Source organism: Vulpes lagopus, chromosome 12 (assembly GCF_018345385.1).
Source record: "Vulpes lagopus strain Blue_001 chromosome 12, ASM1834538v1, whole genome shotgun sequence".
Lineage (NCBI taxonomy): Eukaryota > Metazoa > Chordata > Mammalia > Carnivora > Canidae > Vulpes > Vulpes lagopus.
In genome coordinates this window covers 1,299,949-1,321,746 of record NC_054835.1, presented here as the reverse complement: position 1 = coordinate 1,321,746, position 21,798 = coordinate 1,299,949, and the positions used below count along the sequence as shown (strand labels likewise).

General features: G+C 37.1%; 1 protein-coding gene across 3 annotated transcripts in view; it reads left to right on the top strand.

The window, feature by feature from the left end:
* RC3H2 (ring finger and CCCH-type domains 2) overlaps positions 1-20,485 on the top strand; it is a 51,557-nt gene extending 31,072 nt beyond the window's left edge. Inside the window, exons 10-21 of one of the 3 annotated variants that reach the window (XM_041725542.1) lie at positions 2,562-2,870; positions 6,890-7,104; positions 8,105-8,538; positions 9,132-9,302; positions 11,583-11,729; positions 12,369-12,582; positions 13,020-13,104; positions 13,379-13,460; positions 13,567-13,701; positions 14,162-14,269; positions 14,367-14,512; positions 15,144-20,485. In XM_041725542.1, coding sequence (XP_041581476.1) covers positions 2,562-2,870; positions 6,890-7,104; positions 8,105-8,538; positions 9,132-9,302; positions 11,583-11,729; positions 12,369-12,582; positions 13,020-13,104; positions 13,379-13,460; positions 13,567-13,701; positions 14,162-14,269; positions 14,367-14,512; positions 15,144-15,339 — 2,242 coding nt within the window. In that variant the 3' untranslated portion in view covers positions 15,340-20,485. The remainder of the gene's footprint in view (positions 1-2,561; positions 2,871-6,889; positions 7,105-8,104; positions 8,539-9,131; positions 9,303-11,582; positions 11,730-12,368; positions 12,583-13,019; positions 13,105-13,378; positions 13,461-13,566; positions 13,702-14,161; positions 14,270-14,366; positions 14,513-15,143) is intronic. The other 2 variants (XM_041725544.1, XM_041725543.1) reach the window with 2 other exon arrangements.
* The last annotated feature ends 1,313 nt before the right edge of the window (positions 20,486-21,798 follow it).

Sequence of the window (21,798 nt, the reverse complement as noted above, 5' to 3'; positions counted from 1 at the left end):
GGCCATATGAAGTTAGAGGCTTATTCTGCATTCATGCAGCAAATATTTATTGGATATCTAATCTATGTACCAGGCACTGTATGATGTGCTGAACATAGAGAGTGAGTAAAAAAAGGCAAAAATCCTTGCTCTTGTGGGGCTTACATTGTAGCAGAAAAGATTAACATAAAGCAAATAGATAGAAAGCATAATATCTGATACTGATCCCTGCTATCGAAGAAAAATAACACAAGGTATGGGGAAAGAGAACAATTGGGGAAGGGGAGATATTTTAGATAAGTTGTCTGGGAAGACATCTCAGAGGATATGACATATAAGGAGACACCCAAATGAAACAGTGGTGCACTAGAACAACAGATCATTGCAGGAGTGAAGTCTTTGCAAAGGCAGATGATGGGCTTAGGACCTGTGGCTCAAGTGGAGAGATGAGGCCCTTGGTAGAACCCAAGTGGCAAGATTAGCCTGTGTTATGAGCAGGAACTCTTCATCCTTTTTTTTGGAGGAGCATGTAGTTACAGATGCAGGAAGGTTCCTGAAATTGGTGGTGAGAGAAGTAATTCTCTGATTTCATCTGTTTTCTCTGTGAAGTGGGAGGCAGTATTATAAGTGGTGGAGGAGCTGTGGAGGCGGAAGGGATGTTCAAGATGGGAAAGTGAATTTAGTAGAGAATTATTATTGCTTGGCCCATTTTAAATAATTGATCATAATTTTGAAGGGAGTCTAGAGAGCATGATGGCATGGTTTTTCTCTACCAACGTTCAGCTGCCTGGTAGCAGGCACAGAATGAGAGAATAAGTGAAGAATCTGATGGTTTTTACCAGGTGAGTTCAACAGGGGGAGTGAGCCAAGGGAGCTGAAGGGGATTTGAAGCTGCATAAGAGAGGGAGTGAGCACTTGAGGGAGCTCAAAGATGATTTTAAAAGAATAGGAAGTAATTGGCTTTTTTAAGCTTGAGGTCCAGATCCGTAAGTCCGAGTCTTTAGCTGCCTAGTTGCTAGGAGTCCAATATGTATCCCACTTTGTCACTTGTTTTACTTCCCTTATTTAAGGTTTTACTTCTTAGAACACTTCTCCTTAAAGGTATGCACAATTGAAACTTTGTTTTTGCCTGCCAGAGTAATCTTAAGGATAGCTGAAATTTGTCCTTTGAGGATGGAAAGCAAGGAGCAGCAGTGTTTTGTGCAGGAACCTTTGAGGTGAAGAATAAATAGGTTTCAGAGAGTGTGTTGAGGAAAGAGAAGGCTCCTTCATGCCACCAAATTGCCTTTCTAATATAGTGGTTTGCTGGTACCCTACTCCTCATCAGTGGCTCCCCAGAATCTCTGAGATGACATATGGAGACTGGCCATAACCTATTGTCACTGCATCCTCAGCCATTCTACTCTGGGAACACCTGTCTTTTACTGACCTCCACATGCCTCTGTCGTGTGGGGGGGTGGGGAGGGAGGGAGAAGTACAGCATTGTATAATGAGGCTGTTTATAGATACTGAGGGACGAAAAGGGATGCTGTTGTGAAGGCATTGCTCATCACTGCTATTTATATTTATCATATGTTTGTGTATAACAATAGCAGATTAATTTAGGCAAATGTAATTATGACTTCAAATGTATAGAATTGTCTATTCATGTAACAGTTGATCAGCACTTGAAAGTATTAGAGGAAACATTGATCAGAACCACATTATACTGAAGTTTTTGAATTGTACAAATGGAAACAAATTTTCTTAAATGGACTCCCAAGATCAAATTGCCTTATATATTAGAGTGTTATATCTGACCACTATAAATAAAATCCTTAAATTAATATCAGAAAAGTCTTTAATCCAAATACTTTTTACTTTAGGCATAAACTAATATGAAAAATGGTAATACTAAATTTCCATATTTTGGTATACTGTTAAAGAATGAGTTTTGATTTCATAATTTTTAAAATTTATATAATGCTCTAACAATTTGGTAATAGAATTTTGTCAGCTCTTGCATATCTTTTCATTCTGCATTGCTAAATAAATTTGGTATGGTTATTTTCATTTTTATAAAGTGTACTTTATATTCCAGTTATATAAAACTTTCAAAAGGATCTCTTCCCATTCCCGCAAAAGGCACCTTTGAGTACATGTGTATTTTGCTTGCTATATTAATTACATGCCTACATGTGTGTCTGTGTATGCCATATATATTTTATTTTTATATACAAATTTTATTTATTTGAGAGAGAGAAAGAGCGTGAGTGTGAGAGAGGGGCAAAAGGAGAGGGAGAAGCAGACTCCCTGCTAAGCAGGGAGCCTGAGAGGGGCTCCATCCCAGGACCCTGTGATCATGACCTGAACTGAAGGCAGATGCTTAATTGACTGAGCCACCCAGATAGCCCTGGCATATTTATTTTCATGTGGCACCTGTCACAGCAGGTTTTAATATAGACTGTAATTGATATTTAGCTGAAGAAATTTTTCTTCATAGCTGTTTCCACTTATTTAAATCTTTTCCCATTGTCTTTTTTTCCCCCTTCAGGGTAAATTTAGTGAAGTATTCACCGATATGTTGATTGTTTTTGAAACAGGTATCGATTAAGGAACAAAAAGATCAATGCAACTGTAAGAACATTTCCTCTTCTAAATAAAGTTGGTGTAAACAACACTGTCACAACCACAGCCGGAAATGTCATTTCTGTCATAGGAAGTACTGAAACAACGGGGAAAATTGTTCCAAGTACAAACGGAATTTCAAATGCAGAAAACAATGTTTCCCAGCTAATCCCACGTAGTACTGACAATACGTTAAGAGCTCTGGAGACTGTGAAGAAAGTGGGGAAGGTTGGCACTAATGGTCAGAATGCTACTGGGCCTTCTGCAGAGTCTGTCACTGAAAAGTAAGTATTACGTAAAAATTGTTATTGTGAGTTTTTTAAAAATGCCTGAATATTTTTATTTATCCTAAGGAAGAAGAGTTGGTCAGAATTTTTATGCAGAATGCTTCACATAGTAGAAAAAGCCTTAAATACCAAAAAATTTGAGTTGTAGTCCTGGCTGTGCAGTTAAATATAGCTCTGTGATCTTAGAAAGTCACTTCAGCTGTGGGTTTTATTTTCCTTGACTATAAACTGAAGAGGTGTACCAGAATTGTTTCTTGTTGTTCCCCCCCCCCCCCCCCCCCGCACACTTACTTCTTGGAACTTTAGGATTGAGTCCATAGAAGTGCCAGAAAGAAACTAAATAGAAACCTAAGCAAGGTGAGATGCTGAGCCTCCAGCCTCTGCTTCAGTCTGAACAATTCCTCTTTGTACTCTAATGATATGTGGTAGTTAAGAGAGGACTCTTGGGAGCTGAACTCTTTGGGTTCAAATTCAGATTCACTGTTTTCTAGCTGTTTGATCTTAGGCCAGTTAATCTGTCTTCCTCAGTGTGCTCATCCATAAAATTGGTACAATGATAGCAACTGCTACATATGTTGGTTGTGCGGATTTGTGAATTATAAGTACAGTGTGTTTTGAACAGTGCCTGTCAGATAGCACTCAGTAAATACCTCTTGTTGTTATTATTACTAATATTGTTGGGTTTCAGCATAAGAAAGGGGTTTGGTACTTTAAGAAAAACTTTTACAACTTTCTGACAATCGGAACGGTTACTTCCACCTCTAAAATCTCATGCTTTGGTTTTGTTTTAGGGTCTTATAATCTGAGTTTTAACGTGTTCAAATTTTGTTGTCCCTAAATAATCTGTCAGTCTGCCTTCTGGGAAATTATATGTAACAAAATAATGTAATATAGGTAATTATATGGAATATTAAAGAAACCAGCCTATTAGAATTTACAGTTCTGTTAGGGACTGGTTAAAATAAGATTAGACAGATAGGTTGGCACCAGATTATGGAGACCTTGTGTTATATACACGTTAAGAAAATGAGCTTTTGAGGGGTTTTGGCAAAATAATGTGGAACTGTTTTATGACCATACAATGGAACGTATTCAGTCTTAAAAAAGGAGTGAAGTACTAGAATATACTACAATATGGATGAACCTTAAAAACTATGTTAAGTGAAACAAGCTAGATACAAAAGCCCATATAAGATAGAATGTCATTTATGTCCGTGTCCAGAATAGGCAAATCCATAGAGATGGAAAGTTGGTGAGTGGTTGCTGGGGGCTGGGGAGTGAATGCTATAGAGATTTCTCTCAGGGCCGATGAAGATGTCTAAGGATTTTTTTTTTTTAAAGATTTTATATTTATTTATTCATGAGATGGAGGGTGGGGCATAGACACAAGCAGAGGGAGAAGCAGGCTCCATGCAGAGAGCCCAACTTGGGACTCAATCCTTGGCCTCCAGGATCACACTCCAGGCCGAAGGCGGCGCTAAACCGCTGAGCCACCAGGGCTGCCCGGTCTCAGGATTAGATAGTGATGATAGTTATTGTATAGCCCTGGAAATATACCAGAAATCACTGAATTGTACACCTTCAGTAGGTATATTATATCTATATCTCAGTTTTTTTAATGAAAAACTTAAATAATCTAAATCATTTATTCAAAAATTATGGATCTTCTACCAGCCAGTTGGTGGAAATGTAACAAAAATGAACTAGATAATACTACTCCCTACTTCTGAGGATCTTACAGTATGGTTTGGGAGGCAGACATAAAGAGATACCATATACTGTATTCTGAGAGGTACTGTAAGGAGTTGTGTTCCAAGTATTATTAGAACACAGAAAAAGAATACATTCTGCAGGGAGTTATTGCGGGAGGCTTCTTAGAGATAAGGTGAGCTCAGGAACACCTGAGCTAGTTCCAAAAATATGGATAGGAAGGACTCCTCAGTATAGTAAGCAGCACAGGAAAAATCACATAGACAGGAGGGGCATGCTGCGGGAGAGCCTAGAATCCTGAAAATCCTGTAGGCTACAGGTGTAGGAATCTAGCTCTGTGACTGGAATTTGACTAGTGGCTAGCATTTTCCTTACGTCTGATTTTTACAGATAGCTTGCATGATTTAATGAGGCTGTGAATCTTGTCATGGATTTTGATACCTTTTTGCTGACAAGTCTAAAAATTTGCCTTTTCTCAAAGTACTTATCCAAATTTTATAGTATATAACATTTTGATATGGAAAGACCAGATAACCTATATAAAGCACGATTTATAGTGCCTGGAATGTGCTCGGTAATTGCTCAGTAAGAGTTAGTACATTACTGTTATAAGGAAATCCTAATCATTTTCCTTGATGCCTTTATTTAACTGCAAAGAATAAGCATAGTCCTAAAATATCTTTAAACTGTAAGTCAGTAAATTTGTATCTACTATTGTTACCCACAGTTCTTTAGTTATTTCCATTTTACACATAGGAGTAAACATCTGCTAGACTAATCTGCTGTGCTAGGCTTAAAAGCAAGCCATACTCCTTATTTATATTCTAGCTTTAAAAGGGCTTCTCTAGTTTGAGAAAAACTCTCTAATCTACTTGGATGCAACATACTGAGTTTCGCATCATTAACTTGTTTTTTTTTCTGTAGCCACCATATATCTAAGGTCTGCTAATGTTGTACTTCTTATTAGGACATAAGAAAGCCATGATGAGATCCTCTAACACTGATTGCTTGATGACTCAACAAAGAAAATCCTTTGTTTAAAAAAAATAATAAAAAGTTTGTGTATTTTGCACCAATTTAATAAGTAACTATAATTGGCATTTTGCCATTAGTTATTAATTATCTACTGTGTGGCAGAAACTATTTCATTTATTCAACAGATATTTACTGAGTGACTACTGTGTGCCAGGAATTCTAAATACAACAGTTACCAAACTCTGGAGAGATAGCAGTTAACAAAAGGGACAAAAAATGGTACCTGGCTGGCTCAGCTGGTTAGGCGTCCAACTTTTGATTTTTGACTCCGGTCTCAATCTCAGGATTGTGAGATTGAACCTCATACATTCTCTTGGCTGGGTTTGGAGTCTGCTTAAGATTATCTCTCTTCTTCCTTTGCCCCTCACCCCCAAAGGACAAAAATGGCCTTTCTTCAAGGAGTTTACATTTCAGTCCATGTATCTCTTAATAGAACAACCCTTCTTTTACATGTTCATCTTCTTTGTCCCAAAGAATTCTGGTGGACTACAGTTGGCCCTTGAAAACACAGGGGTTGAGGGCATCCAATCCCTGTGCAGTCTGAAGTCTGAGTGTAAGTTTTGACTCCCCAAAAACATAACTATTAATAGCCTACTGTTGACCAGAAGCCTTACCAATACCATATTGTCAACACAGATTTTGGAGATTATATGTACTATATTACTGTATTCTTGCCATAAAGTTAGAGAAAAGAAAATGTCATTAAGATAACATAAGGAGGGGCTGGCTCAGTTGGTAAAACATGCAAGTCTTGATCTCAGGGTCATGAGTTTGAGCCTCACATTGAGGGTTTACTTTAAAAAAATAACTAAAAAGTATTTTTTAAAAAGAAAGCATAAAATACATTCACTTATAGTATTGTATTCATTGAAAAAATCTGCATATAAGTGGATCTGTACAGTTCAAACTGGCATTGTTCAAGGGTTAGCTATATATTTCTGTTGAGAACTTCTTGAACAATTTTTTAAAAAATTTTCTCTAGGAAAAAAATCTTTGTTTAAAGAATGAGTAAAAAGGGATTGGAGGGTTACATTGGTACCTGGGATTTGTTTGCATTTCTTTTTGCCTTCACTAGAATATGAGATCTGTTATTATGATTCTATGACTTAGCAGTGGAAAAGTTGGCAGTGAAATTCATTGCCTTATTTGTCACTATGGAAGTTTCTCCTATTAGTGGTTTCACTGTATAATTTTATGAAAAATTCCTACTGAGGAAGAAAACAGTTACAGACAGTGATTTATTCTTTGTTCTTGATAAATTATCTCTCCAGTAAAATTGGCTCTCCACCCAAGACTCCTGTAAGTAATGTAGTGGCTACCTCAGCTGGGCCTTCTAATGTTGGAACAGAGCTGAATTCTGTGCCTCCAAAATCCAGCCCATTTATAACTAGAGTTCCAGTATATCCTCAGCATTCTGAAAATATTCAGTATTTTCAAGATCCAAGGACTCAGATACCCTTTGAAGTTCCACAGTACCCACAGACAGGTAAGTAATTTTAGACAATTCTAAGAAAAAAACGAAACTGTAATATAACATTTCTTATCCTTAGATAAGTGAATCCCTTATCTAGAGTATCTACATTAAGAAATTTTTTTTAAAGATTTTATTTATTTATTTTGAGAGAGAGAGAAATAAGAGAGAGAATGGGAGAAGCAGACTCATCACTGAGCAGGGAACCCAGAGTGGGGCTCCATCCCAGGACTTTCGGATTATGCCTGAGCCGAAGAAGACACTTAACTAACCGAGCCACCCAGGTGCCCCTCTACATTAAATTAATTGGGGGCACCTGGGTGCCTCAGTCGGTTAAGTGTCCAGCTTTCAATCTCAGCTCAGGTCTGGATCTCAGGGTCATGAGTTCAAGTCCTACATTGGGCTCCATGCTGGATATGGAGCCTACTAAAAAAAAATAGAAAGAAAGAAAAAAGAAGAAAAAAAAATTAATCCTTTGGATTAAACTTTCTTTCTGCCCTAAAAATCGATTCAACATGCCAGTAGTTTTAAGATTCTCCTTCCTACGCATCAAATATGGGGTCCATGGATGAACTTCAGGGAATTTTGTCTATCCCTTGAAATAATTTGCAGAATATTTGGTTTATATATGCTTCTGTATAATTTTGGCAAGACAATGTACAATTAATATAGATTCTGAACGGTCTTTAACCTCTGCTCCTCAAAAGTTATGAGTTGGTAATGTAGCTAATTACTTAATCCAAAACCTGTGGCAATAGATGCCCTAGAAGGAAATTTGCCAGCCATCTGTTAATAGTTCTGTCTTGTGTTTTTGAGAAACAGTTTAACAAAATAGTGAACTTTAATGATTTTCATAGAGTAGGATTCTGAAAGTAATTTCTTTCTATAGCAAGAGTAATTAAAGTTCAAAGCTTACTTTCTTTTCCCACATTAAAGGCTACTTTTGACTTAAACCTTTATAAGATGTTGGATTTTGCTGGGATTACATTAAATATTCCTCTTTCTAATTTTCAAGGATACTACCCACCACCTCCAACGGTACCAGCTGGTGTGGCTCCCTGTGTTCCTCGCTTTGTGAGGTCCAATAATGTTCCAGAGTCCTCCCTCCCACCTGCTTCTATGCCATATGCTGATCATTACAGTACATTTTCCCCTCGAGATCGAATGAATTCTTCTCCTTACCAACCTCCTCCTCCGCAGCCGTATGGACCAGTTCCTCCAGTACCTTCTGGAATGTATGCTCCTGTGTACGACAGCAGGCGCATCTGGCGCCCACCTATGTACCAACGAGATGACATTATTAGAAGCAATTCTTTACCTCCAATGGATGTGATGCACTCGTCTGTTTATCAGACGTCTTTGCGGGAAAGATATAACTCATTAGATGGGTATTATTCAGTGGCTTGTCAGCCACCAAGTGAGCCAAGGACAAGTGTGCCTTTACCAAGGGTAAGTAATGGTGGAAATAGGAGAGTGCTATGGTAGTATAGTGGGTAAGAGCCTGCTGTCAAACTTGTCATACCACCCAGGTATAGGTTTCTGGCTCCTCCACTTATGAATTGTGTGACTTACAGAAGTTACTTGACTTCTCTGTGTCAGGTTTTTCATGTTTAGTGGCAGTAATAGTAGTACCTACCTCATAAGGCTGTTGTGAGGATTAAATTAGAAAAACAAAGCCTTTAGAACTGGACCTGATACATATTAATGCTCAATAAATGTTAATGCTTGGATAGGAAACTGATGGGAAAGTAAAAAGAAATCTCCAAAATACAAAGACAGGGCCTATTTTCAGTATTCCATGTATATAGAAATGACTTCCCTAAACCAGAAAACTGAGTGCTCAGATACTACTTTTAACATCGCTGGATGAAATATTGACCCTTCCATTTAAATGTGTGGAGAACAGGCTAAGGTGACTTCTTTACTGTATTTTTTTTTTTGTCCCCACAACGATGAACTGTTTACATTATTTCCACAGAGCATAGTTAAATTTATTTACTGCTCCCTAGATGATTAAGATTGTTTCTTTTATCCCCCCTTAGGAACCTTGTGGTCATTTGAAGACCAGTTGCGAGGAGCAGATAAGAAGAAAGCCAGAGCAGTGGGCACAGTACCACACTCAGAAAACACCTCTTGTCTCTTCAACTCTTCCTGTGGCAACACAGTCGCCAACACCACCTTCTCCTCTATTCAGTGTAGACTTTCGCACTGATGTAAGAAAGGTCTTAATCACTTGATGTTGCAAGGACAGGTCAGACACCTGACCTCAGAACACTCCTTCAAACCAGGCTTAGCTATGTGGGCTGTTTTGCAGTGATTTGGTATACAGTCGAGTCTGCTTTGTTCTTTGAACACTGAGCATGTAATGAGCACTACAGTTAGGCATTGTGAGACTCTGAAGACCATGAAGTCAGTCTTTTTCCCACCAAGAATTGAAAATCTTTCCAGCAGTGTAGTTCTCATTGTTTTTTTTTTTTATTTTAATTAATCAGATTTATATCTACCATTTATTGAGCACCTACTTGTGCCAGGCACTGTACTATTTACATAATGTTATTTTATTTAATTCTCACAAAAATCTTAGGGGGCAGGTATTAAGTCTGTATTTTTTTTAGGAATCCTACTCAGAGAAATTAAGTAATTTGCCCAAGAAGTAAATTCAGCCTGTAAGTAGCTGAGATTTGAATCTTGGTCTAGCAGAGGCATCTCTTCCCTACTTTTTACAAGTGGTGCAGAAATGCCTACTGTTTTATTTGTGCAGTTTTACATCACTGTTAATGGTTGTTCTTGTTACAAAACAAGTTTTTGTACCAGGATCATTTCAGGGTGCCCTTTTTCAGTATTTTTATATGTTGAACAAAACGTTATTATTTTTTAAATACCTCTAGCTTGGTTTATTTTCTATTCCTACAGGCTCTAATAGGAAAAAAAAACTTTTTAAAATCTTGTAATGAAAAATTTAAAACACATACAAAAGTAGACCCGGTAGTATAATAAACCCCCTGTACCCTCATCCCCAATTATCTACTTAGCCAGTCTTGTTTATTTGTACCCTCTCTTCCCTCTGGATTAATTTGAAGTAATCCTAGACATCATATTTTTTTCATCCATAAATATTTCAATAAACCATTGAATTTTTTAACTAAATCCAAATTTCTCATCAAACTTAGACTTCTTTAGGGCTCCTGGGTGGCTTGGTTGGTTAAACGGTGGGTTTTGGCTCAGGTCATGATGTCAGGGTCCTGGGGTCAAGCCTCTCATTGGGCTCCCTGCTCAGTGGGGAGTCACCTTCTCCCTCTGTCCTTCCCCCTACTCATTCTCTCAACTAAATTAAAAAAAAAAAGATTTTTTTTTTAACTTAGACTTCTTCAAAGCAGCTAAATATCTTAACAACAGAGTAATAGAGTTGCTGCTTGCTTGATACAGAGATGCATTTGCTTTTTTTTTTTTCATTCTGTGCTTTAAGAAATTAGTATTTCCCTGGGGAGCCTGGTTGGCTCAGTGCATAGAGCATACAACTCTTGATCTTGGAGTTATGAGTTAAGCCCCACATTGGGTATAGAGATTACTTTAAAAAAAATTTTTTTTTTTTTCCTGACACTCAGTTCATATTACTAGCCATTTGCTAGTAATATGACTTTGGTTAAGTAATTTAATCTTTTTGACCTTGGCTTTCTATATCTGTACAATCATTAAACTAGATTTAATGATTATTAAACTTTAATATTCTGATCCAGTAATAATTTTCACAGTCCCTTTAAAATTTGTCCAATTTTTTTCTTCTAGTTCAAGAGAGCTGCTTTTGAGTTCTTTTTTTTTTTTTTTAATTTAATCCTACATGGTTTATCAGTTATACTCCCATATTTACATGTTGGTATTTTTTTCAGGAGAATTCTAAACCTCAGTACCGACTGTGGTGTGTGTATGTGTTTTCTTTTGTTTTTTTTATTTTTTTATTTTTTTGGAGTACCTCATTCATGTTAGAGGCATGCTGTAAATATTTATTGATTGGTTTTGAGAGTATCAGGTTTCTTATGAGTACTTGAAAGGACAAAAAGAAATCATTCTATTTTCTATGGATCCCTGGGTGGCGCAGTGGTTTAGCGCCTGCCTTTGGCCCAGGGCGGGATCCTGGAGACCCGGGATCGAATCCCATGTCGGGCTCCCGGTGCATGGAGCCTGCTTCTCCCTCTGCCTGTGTCTCTGCCTCTCTCTCTCTCTCTGTGTGACTATCATAAAAAATAAAATTAAAAAAAAAATTAAATTAAAAAAAATAAAAAATAAAAAAAATTTCTATTAATAATGTAAACCCAAATAGTAATGTAAACCCAAAAAATACTTACGACAATTTTTTTTTACTAATTACTGAAGATTTAGTTGTTCTCTATGAAGTCCTGTATATTCTATAGTTGTTACTTTGTATTAGTTACAAATTTGTAAGTTTAAGATTTGTACTAATTGGCTTTGCTATTTTTTTGTTTTGTTTTTATCAGTTCTCTGAGAGTGTGAGTGCTACAAAATTTGAAGAAGATCATCTTTCTCATTATTCTCCCTGGTCTTGTGGCACCATAGGCTCCTGTATAAATGCCATCGATTCAGAGCCCAGAGATGTAATTGCTAATTCAAATGCTGTATTAATGGTATGATTTAGGGGGGCAGGGGGATATCATGTATATTGACTCAAGTTTTAGAGTGATTCAATGCTTTCATTTTCACACTGTTGCTATATAAGTCCTCTGTAAAGCAGCAGAGTTATATTTAAGTAAGTTTGAAATAAATTGCGTTTGATGTTTAAATTATTTGAGCATAGAGTGAAATAAGTCAATCGGAAAAGGACAAACATATGGTCTCATTCATTTGGGGAATATAAAAATTAGTGAAAGGGAATAAAGGGAAAGGAGAGAAAATGAGTGAACATATCAGTGAGGGTGACAAAACATGAGAGACACCTAACTCTGGGAAATGAACAAGGGATAGTGGAAGGGGAAGTGGGCAGGTGCTTGGGGTGACTGGGTGATGGGCACTGAGGGGGCACTTGGCAGGATGAGCACTAGGTGTTATGCTATATGTTGGCAAATTGAACTCCAATAAAAAAAATTTAAATTATTTGAGCATAGTTCAGTAGTTTAAAATAGGTGTTGGATTACCGTTGAGATCTATAGATAGAGTTAAATTTATCAGAAAACTTAATTACATGTCTTTTGAAAGCATCTATCTGTATATTACTAGCTGAGGTAATAGCTGACAATCCCTTTATTGATTTTCTTTGGTTTATGCAGGACCTGGACAGTGGAGATGTTAAGAGAAGAGTGCATTTATTTGAAACTCAGAGAAGGACAAAAGAAGAAGACCCAATAATTCCATTTAGTGATGGACCTATCATCTCAAAATGGGGTGCAATTTCCAGATCTTCACGTACAGGTTACCATACCACGGATCCTGTCCAGGCCACTGCTTCCCAAGGAAGTGCCACTAAGCCTATCAGTGTATCAGGTAATTCTGCTTACTAATACCTCATCTGATATGTCCTACCACTGTCTGCTTTTTTTTTTTTTTTTAAGATTTTATTTATTGATTCACAAGAGACACACAGGGGCAGAGATATCGGCAGAGGGATAAGCAGGCTTCCCATGGGGAGCCCGATGCGGAACTTAATCCCAAGACCCTGGGATCATGCCCTGAGCCAAATGCAGACCCTCAACTGCTGAGCCACCCAGGCATCCCTAACACTGTGCTTTTTAATCCTCATTTTGTGAGGTACAGAATATTTACCTCCATTTAACAATCACAGGAAGCTCCGAATTAAATGGCTTAGCTAGGAGAGCATGGTTGATTGGATAAAGATAGAGATCTTTTCTTAAAAGTATATGTTCACATTTATATACTGATTTTTCACTTTTCTGATCATTATTTTTTCTGCATGTCTGTAGATTATGTTCCTTATGTCAATGCTGTTGATTCAAGGTGGAGTGCATATGGTAACGAGGCCACATCATCAGCACACTATATTGAACGGTAATGTTACTCTTAATTCTCTTGGATTCTCTATTCTCAGACTTGTATGTATCCTCAGAGTATAGATCCTACCCCCCTGTTATTTGTGAAGTATGTTTTGATGATTTTAGCTATATAACAGATTTCTGAAAAAAAAAAAAAATTACTTTTGGAATGATGACTGAAATTTACAGGGTTGATCCATTACAGAAAACATGTATGGTGTGTGGCCATTAATGCTTCAGTTACTTCATCGATTTCACTTTTATAACTGTAAACCTGTTTCTCTTTAAAGGGACAGATTCATTGTTACCGATATATCTGGTCATCGAAAGCATTCCAGTACTGGAGACCTTTTGAGCATTGAACTTCAGCAGGTAGACTCTGTTGCTCAGCTTTGAAAGCTAAAAAAATAAAATGGCAGTTGAAGCTGTGGTTGGAAGCTAACTTTCGTTTTGTTTTGTTTTTTTCTTTTTCCTATAGGCCAAGAGTAACTCATTGCTTCTTCAAAGGGAGGCCAATGCTCTGGCTATGCAGCAGAAGTGGAATTCCCTGGATGAAGGCCGTCACCTTTCCTTAAATCTTCTAAGCAAAGAAATTGAACTGAGAAATGGAGAGGTAAAGAAACAACCTCCCAGCTTCATGTTTAATGCATTTGATGTTTGCGATTATGTTGGTTTATGCCACTACTTAGTGCATGTAAGTGTGCCTTTTTCTAGTGGATGATTGCTTTTAAAACTCAGGATAGAGGGCAGCCCCGATGGCCCAGCAGTTTGGCCTTGCCTTTGGCCTGGGGTATGGTCCTGGAGACCCGGGATCGAGTCCTGCATTGGGCTCCCTGCGTGGAGCCTGCTTATCCCTCTGCCCATGTCTCTGCCTCTCTCTCTTTCTCTGTGTCTGTCATGAATAAATAAATAAAAATAAAAAAATAAAAAATAAAAAAACCTCAGGATAGAAATAACAACATTGTAGTACCAGATTTCTTATATAATTATTTCAATCTTTGGGCTTCCCGGTTTCATCTAAAAGGGAAGCCCCAGCTTTCACAGGTATAAATTAGCATTTTTCTTAATTACAGAGTGATTACACAGAAGATGCAAGCGATACTAAGCCTGATAGGGATATTGAGTTAGAGCTTTCGGCACTTGATACTGATGAACCTGATGGACAAGGGGAACAAATTGAAGTAAGTACCACAATTAGATATTTAGGAGGCTTTCTTCCATTGGAAATTAAAGTATAAAATACTTTCATAGTGAAAGATCAACATTTTATTTTCGTAGGAGATCCTGGACATACAGCTTGGTATCAGTTCTCAAAATGATCAGTTGCTGAATGGAACAGCAGTGGAAAATGGGCACCCAGTCCAGCACCAAAAGGAGCCGCTGGAGCAGAAGAGACAGAGTTTAGGTGAAGACCATGTGATTCTGTGAGTGTTAGACAGATAATTCCTAACCAGTGGACATAGGCTGTGAATATTTAAAGAGAAATAGATGCAGTGTTCAGTGCGTTTTTGGCTTTATTCTGTGAGGGGAAGACCCTGTGTAATAGGACAATGATTAGGTCAGTCTAGATTTGTAGGAGAGAAGAGGGAAATTTGAACCAACAGAGTAGCCCATTTAAGTTGCCTGAAACTTGCTTTTTGTTGGGATAAAAATTTGTTCTCATACTCCAGCATCAAGTTATACTTCCTCAGTCTGGTAGGCTGACTTCTAGATGGCACAATGGAGAATTAAGATGAGATGTAGGGTTTCCCTTTTTAAAAATCATATTAAGGTATTCTTGGATTTAATATTGCCATTTTATATAATTACTGTCAAAAATATGGATTAGGCTTGAACTTGATAGTTTGTTGGCCTTAATCAATATTTTAATTTTTTTAATATTTTTGGAAAATGGGACATTTTTTTAGTGAACGCTGATACTTTTTAGTGATAAAGACGTCTTTGTGAGGGGCTCTTCAGGTTTGTTACGACTTGTATTAATTAAGCGTGTATGGTTATTCTTTAAAGTTTTCACTTAAAGCTAATTTGTTTTCAACGTCATTTATTTTCTCCCAGGGAGGAGCAAAAAACAATTCTGCCGGTAACTTCTTGCTTTAGCCAGCCACTCCCAGTGTCCATTGGCAATGCAAGTTGTCTCCCCATCACCACATCCGTCAGTGTTGGCAGCCTCATTCTGAAAACTCATGTTATGTCTGAAGATAAAAACGACTTTTTAAAACCTGTTGCAAATGGGAAGATGGTTAACAGCTGAAAGGAGGTTCATCCTTCAAATTTGTGACCATACCATGGAAGCATTTACACTAGCTTTTTATATATATAATATATATTATATAATGTATATTTTTTTTAAAAAAGATATTACTGGGGGCATCCATTTCCTGTGGACTCTTTGATACTTCAAGCCCTCTTGCATTAGCATTATGAAAAAAAAAAAGAAAATTTACTTTACTAGGGTAACACGTTCACTTTCCAGAGGTGATTGGAATTTGGACATTTAACTTAAGCTTCAAGCAGCTTTTTATGAGTTTGTAGCAATCCGGTGCAGTAACTGAGCCATTTCCTATTTTAAATGGCTTCTATAGAAAATTAACAACTCAGTTATTAAACTAGCAGGATCCTACAATGATACATCTAGTGAAAGTAGACTTTAATTAACTTATTTATTTCTATTTTTATGTTTTGCTGAGAGAAATTTCCATCTCATTCCAGCTGCTTTATTTATCTTTTTCATGGGACTTTGCATGGATTTTTTAAAGTTTTTCCTTCTTTTCCCTTTTTTTCTTTTTTTTCCTTTTTCTTTCTTTCTCTCTCTCTCTCTCTCTCTTTTTTTTTTTTTACTTTGAAGAGTGGAGTTAGACGTTCTTACCATAGAATTTTACAGGGTTATATACTAGCTTTCTTTACTGCATTATATGTAGGAGTGTGGTGCAGTGCTTTTATCTGTAGCATTGAAATTTTTTTAGTTTTCCATTTTTCAAGAATAGTTTCTGCTTTGTTAATATTTATACACAGGCTACTTGTTGAAGTAAGTAATTAAATATATAACCAAGTGCCTAAGTCTTTCAGCTGATGTACTAGATATTAAATTCTCCTAAGTTATGCAGAATCGTTTTTAAAATTTTGATAAATTATGCACTAATGTAATGGCAGTTTTTTAAAATGCAGATTTAAGCCTGTACGTTATTGAATCTGATGACTTGGCAAAAGAATCAGGTGCTTTCAGCTTTCTTGAGAAAACCCTGTATGTAGTGTTTGCACTGACTAACAAGATGGTATTGCTGGGTTGTGTTTTCTTTTTTTTTTTAACTAATTAATTTGGATGTTCATTGCAATATCTTGGTTAAATATTGTTTGTTGTTACTTCACGTTGGGGTTTAATTTTCCTTGTTTTCTGACTGTTAGGTTGATAAGACTATGAACCATGTAATAATAGGACATTGGCTAACCTTTATTCATACTTAAAAACACGAATAATTTCTGCCCTGCTAAATGTGACTGAAAAGTGGACCTGGCATCTGGAAGTATGCAGTATGTTCAACCATCCACGCCCCAGATTTGTGGAAGGTATTTTACTGAAACCTAAATTTCAGTCAACATTTGGAAACAAAAGCCGGGCATTCCTTCCTGGTGATCTTACCTATAGTTTGTCTCTTTGTTTTCCCTCAGTTTCTTTGAGATTAGTTTGACTTTTATTATTATTTTTTAATTAACTTCTGTGAAGTTGTTTACTCTGAAAATTGTACTGGAATATTTTAAGCCAAGCTGATCTTTCACCAGGTGTACTGTATGTAAGGGCTTTTCCTGCTAGCAAGATGCTTAAACAGGATCATGTTATTGGTCGTCTGAGCTATTTAGTTGTTTTACAAAACCACAGCATTGTATCAGATAAGATTTTGATAAAAAGTTTTGTGCACATTTCCAGGGGTGGGAGGGTTGACATTTCCCTGAAATTTCTTGATCAGAATGAGTAAATACTGGTGTTTGATACCTGTCTTAATGAACATGCTCATAAGGTGACTGATAAGTTGTAAATATACCTGAGAAACAAAGGGGGTAGTTTTGATATTCTGGTGTCAGTATGGAAGATCTTACACATTTATTTAATATTCAAATGTATGAAGATGTTTGTAGCATAACAGCACAGTAGCTTTGACTTTGTTTCCTTGGGTTAGTACTGTACCTTTATGCCATGGCCAGTGCTCCCTATCCCTACAAAGACATTTTATTTATTTCATTCTGTAACCTGAAATGAATAGGAACAAGAGTTTTAAACCATGTTACATTAACTTATTTCTGACATTATAAATTAGCCTAGGATATTACAGGAACATGATTGTTATATAATTTATATCAGAACCCTTCTATAAATATGTGCTTATTACATTTAAAATGCTTCCAATGTACTTTATTTACTGTTTGTATTTCCAAAAAAGGGTATGCAAACTAGTATGTCTATTTCATGGATATTTAAATAGTGAGATCTTCCATGTTGAAGGTAATGTATTTTTTTTTAAGATTTTAAAATTACTATTTTGTTACAAAATAGAGACCTATTAACAGTTTGAGAGCTCCTTATGTGCCCTCAGGGAAAGAACCCTCTGTGCAACAGAACTACGCAAAACATCTTCAGCACGCTCTGAGGGTGAATATATACTACATAAATTGATCTTGTGTATTTAACCTTATCTTTTTAATTTTAAAACTGAAATTTTGAAACTTGGTTGTGCTCTGCTGGAGGGGTTTGGGATAAACTGCTTAGGTGTTTGCCTACTTGTCCAGTGAAATTACATTTGCATCAGTGTATGTATAAACCTGCCAACCTTACTGGTATGTCTCAGAACATTTATATTAAAATAATGCTTGTCTTGCAGCAGGTGATCCCATAAAACAATAACTCCCTGTTCTTAAAAACTTACTCTTGTTCTCACTAACAACATAGGAATTGTTTTTGTGTTGGGATTTTTCTGTATTGCATCCTTTATGTGTAGTGACCATCTTCTGTTTCTCTTGGTGGGTTTCATGTGAAGGAAAGACATTGGTTCTCTGCCATTTCAGAAGAAAGAGTAGTTTTTCTGATCCTTCTTCAGAAAGTTAACTCCCTGATGTCATGGAGGAAAAAAATTATAAATCAGATCGAGGATGTGACTTTTTAAAATTGGGTACATTCCCCATCATTTGACCCTTTTACCAACATGTTGTGATGTATGTATGTTTGAAATCAGTACAAAAGACAATAGGAGAGGAAAGGTGTGATGTTGGTAATTAAACTGCATATGGTGCCTGTGGTGTAATTATGAAAAAGTCATCTAATGTCTGGAAAGTGGGAAAATGGTAGGGCGTTTGTTTTACTTTTTGTGGTTTTGTTTTTCCATTTCTAAATCCCACTCTGAAGGCTGTATGCCTTGTTCAGGTTCTGTGAATAGAGCCTCAGTAGTTTTCCTTTGTTAGCGTCAGTACATTTTCTAAAACCTGAGAAAGTGATGTATGTATTCCATCTTACCTGAGCAGAGCAGATTCCCTTGCCTTTCCTGCCATGACTTCCTTTCAGTAGCGTCTGGCAAGCCAGTGTCATGCATGGAGTTGGTGCATCATAGTTTTCAAGAGAAGGTAGTGCTTCACTGGGTCAGTGGCACTGATTTTTTTTTTCCTAGTAATTTACTCTCACAAGACAATAGTAAGAGAAACCTCCCCTTCTGTACGAGAACTGAAATATACCATTTATATGGATCTAGTCATTTTCACTCAAATTTCGAGTTGATTCTAAGTATATAAAGCACATCCCAATTTTATATGCTGCCTTGAGAAAATTATAGGATGCACAGCATACTCTAGGAATTTAAAATGGGATCATTTAAACATTTGAAAACATTGTTTTAAAACCCATCTAGCTCTCTCTTGCATTTTTGATGTTAAAGCCCATGTTGTCTCATTGATAGGGGTGGAATTGTAATGATCAGATTCAGTATGTGATATCAACTTTGAATCTGAATATTTCTTCCCTACCTTCTTCATGTAGTCTTCTGAGCAGACTGTCACCAGTATTGGTAACTGAGTAGTTAAAGGGAAAGGTTGCATTGCAACTATGTATTAGTTTCCTGGAAGAACTTTTCTTGTGTTTTAGTGAATGAAGAGTGTAGATGGGATCACTTACTGTAACTCCTTCACAAGAACCCCTTCTGCAAGCAGAACACAAATGAACATGCTCCAGGAGTATCCCATTTTCTGGATAAATTGAAAACATTTGCTAGTTACTCCTTTATACTAGCAGTTTCTTTGTATCCCTTTGCTGGCAAGGGAATACAGGGAGTCAAGGCCACTGATCAGAACACCCCACATTTGAGTGGAGTCTTATTTCTACTCCAAGAGCAGTTATTCCCCCAATTCCAAAACTGGCATTTTTTTCTTTTTTTAAATAAAAACTTAAAAATATCCTCAAACCAGTGGAACATAGACACTGGCTGCACTTAGTACTGCCAAAAGCCAAGGTCATTTGCATATATTCCATCTATCTGTCGAGAATTAGGCCTCACTTTATAACCCAAGGCATGGAAGTGCATGCATTCTCTTAGCTGGGCAAACAATTATACTGTAGTTGTGATACAACACATGTGGCTTTTATTTGTACTGCACATATCCACTGTACAGCCACTTGGGAGTATCGTGGTTAGCTTGCAGCAACTGCTGTCTGCATTTATACTGTTTATTGCATATTCTTTTCCCTGGAAGTGAAAGAGAGATGTTTTTCTTGTTGCATTGATTACATTTTATAAATTTGCTTAGCTGGAAAGTTTGGGAAAAGAGGCCTGTTTGTCAATTGTACAACCGATTGTGAAGCTCTAGTGTGAATATTTTTACGTCTGTATTAGACATTTTCTTTGCAAATCTATTGTTCGATTGAAATGTAAATGAAATTAAAGATGGTGTACACCCATCATGTAAAAAGCAGGCACCATCTCTAAGATGGATTTAATGCTCATTTTTAAGGCATATACTCAGCTTCTATTTAAAACTATAATTTAAAATAATTCTGTACAATGAAATGGGGAATATATATGGGAATAAATTCTATTCCATTTATTTCAATTTGAATTTCCAAATTGTAATGTTTCTCTTTGTGCTATAGGAATAGGGTTAAATGGGGGAAGGCTAGGATTTATAAGGCCTGTATATGGGGGGAGGGCAGAGATGGAACAATGAGGGTTGTGATGATAGTGAATAGCAAAGAGTGAATTCTGTGTGTTTTTGCTGTAGCACTGAAGTGAAGAGATATTAGCTTTGGCTGTTCACAGAATAGAGCATCATGATTTTCAGTGTTTGAGAGAAAATTGATGGAAAAAGTTTGCAGTACTTGACATGTATTTGCATGCACAAAATAAAATTATTTGTCCACCTTAAAAGTTGTTTTAGTGTCAATATTAAGTTCATGGTGCATTTTAGTTATATTGATATCCTTGGTATACTTTTTTGGCTCTATTAAGCTACCAGGATACTCCTTGCAATTTAATCACCTGCTTCAGGGCATCTGGCTGGCTTAGTTGGTAGAGCATGGGACTCTTGATCTTGGGGTTGTGAGTTCAAGCCCCATATGGGGGGTAGATTGTACTAAGAATCTTTTTTTTTTTTAAGATTTTATCTATTCATGAGAGAAAGAGAGAGGCAGAGACACAGGGAGAGGGAGAAGCAGGCTCCATGCAAGGAGCCCAATGTGGGACTCTATCCTAGGACCCAGGAGGCAGGCACCAAACTACTGAGCCACCGAGGGATCCTTCCCCATCCCCCCCTTTTTTTTTAGATTTATTATATGAGAAGGAGCACATGAGTCAGCGGGGGGAGGGGGAGGGAGAGACTCTCCAGCAGTCTCCTCCACTGAGCGTGGAGTCCCATGAGAGGCTTGATCTGTGACAACCCATGAGATCAACCTGAGTCAAAACCAAGAGTCAGGTACTTAACCAGCTGAGCCACCCAGGCACCCTTAAAATTAAAGATCTTTAAAATAAATAAATATAATCCCCTGCCTCATGCCTACATGCCTGGGAAGGATCTGAAAGAATGAATAGACCCAGGGAGGTTGAAATATTTTGTAATCCAATCAGTCAATTCAATCATTCAGATACAAATAAATTACTTTCTATGTGGGAGATGAGGGCATAGATAATATTAGCAGTTCACAATCTAGGGGAGTTCATAAATAACTAATGTGTCATAGAAGTACAAAGACACTTCTGTGGAACCTCAATATGAACAGATAATGGCCTGAGTGGATGGAAACACCATTGCCAGGTTTACTCATTTAGTCAGCTGATATATTTTAGGCCCCAGTCTGTACTGGTCATTAAGGTTAAAGGTCAATAAAACACGAACTCTTCCTCCAGAAGCTCATGGTGTGGAAAATGGGAAAGACAAATCTGAACAAGCAGCTTATTGAGCTATGTTCTAATGTAGGGTGTATGGAAATTTCAGAAGGGAAACTATGGGGCAGATGGTAGTGGTGGTGAGCGGGGGGAGAGGTTTCTGTGAGAAATTATCCTATGCTAGTCTTTGTAGGCTGAATAATATGTCACCAGATACAGAGAGGGGATAAAACACCCCACACACCTAGTCTACCTTCACGACAACCCACTCTATCTTAACGTCCTTCATTGTAGATCTTATGACTCCTATTTTGTACCTGAGATGATAAGTAGCTTGCTCAAGACCTCCTAGGAAGTTA